General features: G+C 40.9%; 1 protein-coding gene across 1 annotated transcript; it reads left to right on the top strand.

The window, feature by feature from the left end:
• Positions 1-1,125: 1,125 nt before the first annotated feature.
• On the top strand, positions 1,126-2,135 carry aanat2 (arylalkylamine N-acetyltransferase 2; the record flags this gene model as incomplete). Its single annotated transcript, XM_079177416.1, has 3 exons — positions 1,126-1,291; positions 1,515-1,669; positions 1,830-2,135. 3 exons carry the CDS (start codon positions 1,126-1,128, stop codon positions 2,133-2,135), a joined length of 627 nt encoding a protein of 208 aa, XP_079033542.1.
• Positions 2,136-2,821: the final 686 nt, after the last annotated feature.

The following is a 2,821-nucleotide window of genomic DNA, read 5'->3' as shown; positions in this document are numbered from 1 at the left end:
CGTTAAACAATATTAGTGCTAAGCCTCAAGCCGGGTTATTGTGGCGTGAAGCCTGTTTTTCTGCAGAGAATAAACGAGACTATTAAAACTATTAGACACTTGCTCAACAATAAAAAACAATAAATAAAAGATTTAGCTGAGATTTATTGATTTAGAGCTTCAGGACTGTCTTTCCATAAAACCATTACTTTATACTGAATTTAAAGGACTTGTCTACTATAGTGTGCTGACAATCAAACAAGTCTGTCTAAACAGGTTTACCTTGCCAGTCAACGCAAGGGCTCTCTCATTTAATTAGCTCGTGCTAAACCTCTTTGAGGCATGAAATCGTCCCAACAGCAATCCACACAAATCTCCAACCTCACTCAGTATGGTTAAATTAGCCCACATTCTCCTTGATCTCTGAAAAAACATGAGTACCACCTTATCCAGTCTCACAACATCTCACTCAACCCCACCCTGAAAAACACATTCCTGAATTTACAGTTAGTGCATGTGCCAATATACAGTATGTACTAAGTAAAAACTACTCCTAATCTGTCATCATATCTCAACAACAGTTGTTCTTTTCCTGATGAAGGTGATATATATATATATATAACAGTGATATAATTAATCTGCCTTTGCTGTTCAATCCAATCTGGCATAGAATCTCATTGTAACACAAGATCCTTATCCCACAGTTAATATCTGAAAATACCACAGACATCTTTAATTAATGTGTGGGAAATATAGCATACAAATGATTGATGTCAACATATTTAGCTGAGGTTAAGTTACAGAAGAAATACCCCATGAACATAATGTCTGTGATTTAGAAGCAGGGGATTTAGAGCCACGTGCACAGAAAGCTATCCTACTTTGAGGAGCCCACTTTACAGTATGAGATCAGAGAGAAGGAAGAGGAGAGAGCTGGAGAGACACGGAGGTCGACTTGCCTACTGAAGTGAGTTACATTACAGTCAGAGCTGTAGGACAAACAGAGTTTGTTAGAAAGGTTTCATTTACTGTGACTAGACCATTTATGGCATCAGTATAAAACTTACATTGCAAAAGGCTGAAAGAGATAAAAAAAAAACAGATAACAATAATCAATAACCCCCTGTCTTGAATTATTGAGGCATCATGACACAACAGGTCAGTGGCTCACCGTTACTCAAGCCCTTCTTTCTGAAGACTCCTGTCAGAGAGGTCAACCCTCTGCGACAGAGACGACACACACTCCCCGCTAGCGAGTTCAGGAACCTCACGCCACAGGACGCCATCAGTGTGTTTGAGATTGAGAGAGAAGGTAAGTCAAGTTTCTGCACACCATATAACTAATTTGTTATAACGCTATGTATCATCCGGTAAGAACTAAGACTGACTTTCTGTATGTGTTTGATAAAGGGAATATACTGTATTTTCCATTCTGTCATTGGGGAAGGTATAAATGTATCATCTTTTTGAGGTGTTCAATATCATCTTAGTGCCAGTTTTAACTTAAAAGAAAACCCATTTCATTCATCCCCCAGCATTTGTCTCTGTGTCTGGAGAGTGTCCACTTACCCTGGATGAAGTGCTTAACTTCCTGGGTCAGTGCTCTGAGCTTTCGCTGGGTTGGTTCGAGGAAGGACAGCTGGTAGCTTTTATCATCGGCTCTGGCTGGGACAAGGAGAGGCTCTCACAGGTATAAAAACACTTAGAAAGATTTGTAAAGAATACAATGTGACAGGCCTGGCTTTTCTATGCAAATTACTGACTTTGACAAACTTGCTCTGGTGCATGTGAATTGTGTCACATTGGAGCTTTGACTTAATTATTGCCTCTATGTACTCTTTTTTTTCTAGGAGGCAATGACTCAGCATGTCCCAGACACCCCCACTGTGCACATGCATGTGCTGTCAGTGCACCGTCACTGTCGCCAGCAAGGCAAGGGCTCCATCCTCTTGTGGCGCTACTTGCAGTACCTGCGCTGTGTGCCAGGCCTCCGCCGAGCTCTGCTGATTTGCGAGGACTTTCTGGTACCCTTCTACCGAAAGGCCGGCTTCAAGGAGAAAGGAGCATCAGCCATCTCCGTATCCAACATGCAATTCCAAGAGATGGAGTACATGCTCGGTGGGCAGGCGTATACACGGAGGAACAGCGGTTGCTAGTCCATGGGGCCCTAATCCACGTATTCACCTCTAACATGGACTGAGGGCAGATAAGATTAACATAACAGCCAACGAATGGACAGATAGAGGCACAGAGCCAGTATGCACGGACTGGGTTCAGCATTGGCAGAAAGGTCTTACTGGACCTCCTAATGTCAGCATCTCACAGTATCCTAAAGACTGTGTGAGGACAGAGGGGACCAGGGTGGATTCATGCAAAAAGAGGAACCAGTGGCTTTATAGTTAATTTGACTTATCAGATATCAAATGATGTTCCCTCTGTCACCATTTGCATCTTGGCTTTGTGAGCTTAATGTTGCTTCTTCATTTATTTATTGTCAACTAGTTTATTTTTAATTCATCAAATCATTTACAATTCACTTTGTAATGTAATCGAAGCAATTCATTGTCAATTTTTGGCAATACTGAACGCTGGAGATGTGATGTAAATACTTTTGCAAACCATATAAATCACAAAGGTGTGATGAATTCAGTGTCATTACAGTAAAAGTTAGTAACTTGAGGACGCACATACTAATCATGCAGCCACTAAAAACGCTTGGATTGTCAATGAAATATTTGTAGCATATATTTGCCGTTTCTTTGTTGCTTAATTTGAATAAACTATAAAACAATCTTCAACAGGCATTTTCTGGTAATTGAGAGGAAGACACAGACCTTTTTCA

Source organism: Pholis gunnellus, assembly GCF_910591455.1.
Source record: "Pholis gunnellus genome assembly, chromosome: 17".
Lineage (NCBI taxonomy): Eukaryota > Metazoa > Chordata > Actinopteri > Perciformes > Pholidae > Pholis > Pholis gunnellus.
The sequence above is the reverse complement of the archived record's forward strand: the minus strand, read 5'-3'. Positions and strand labels throughout refer to the sequence as shown.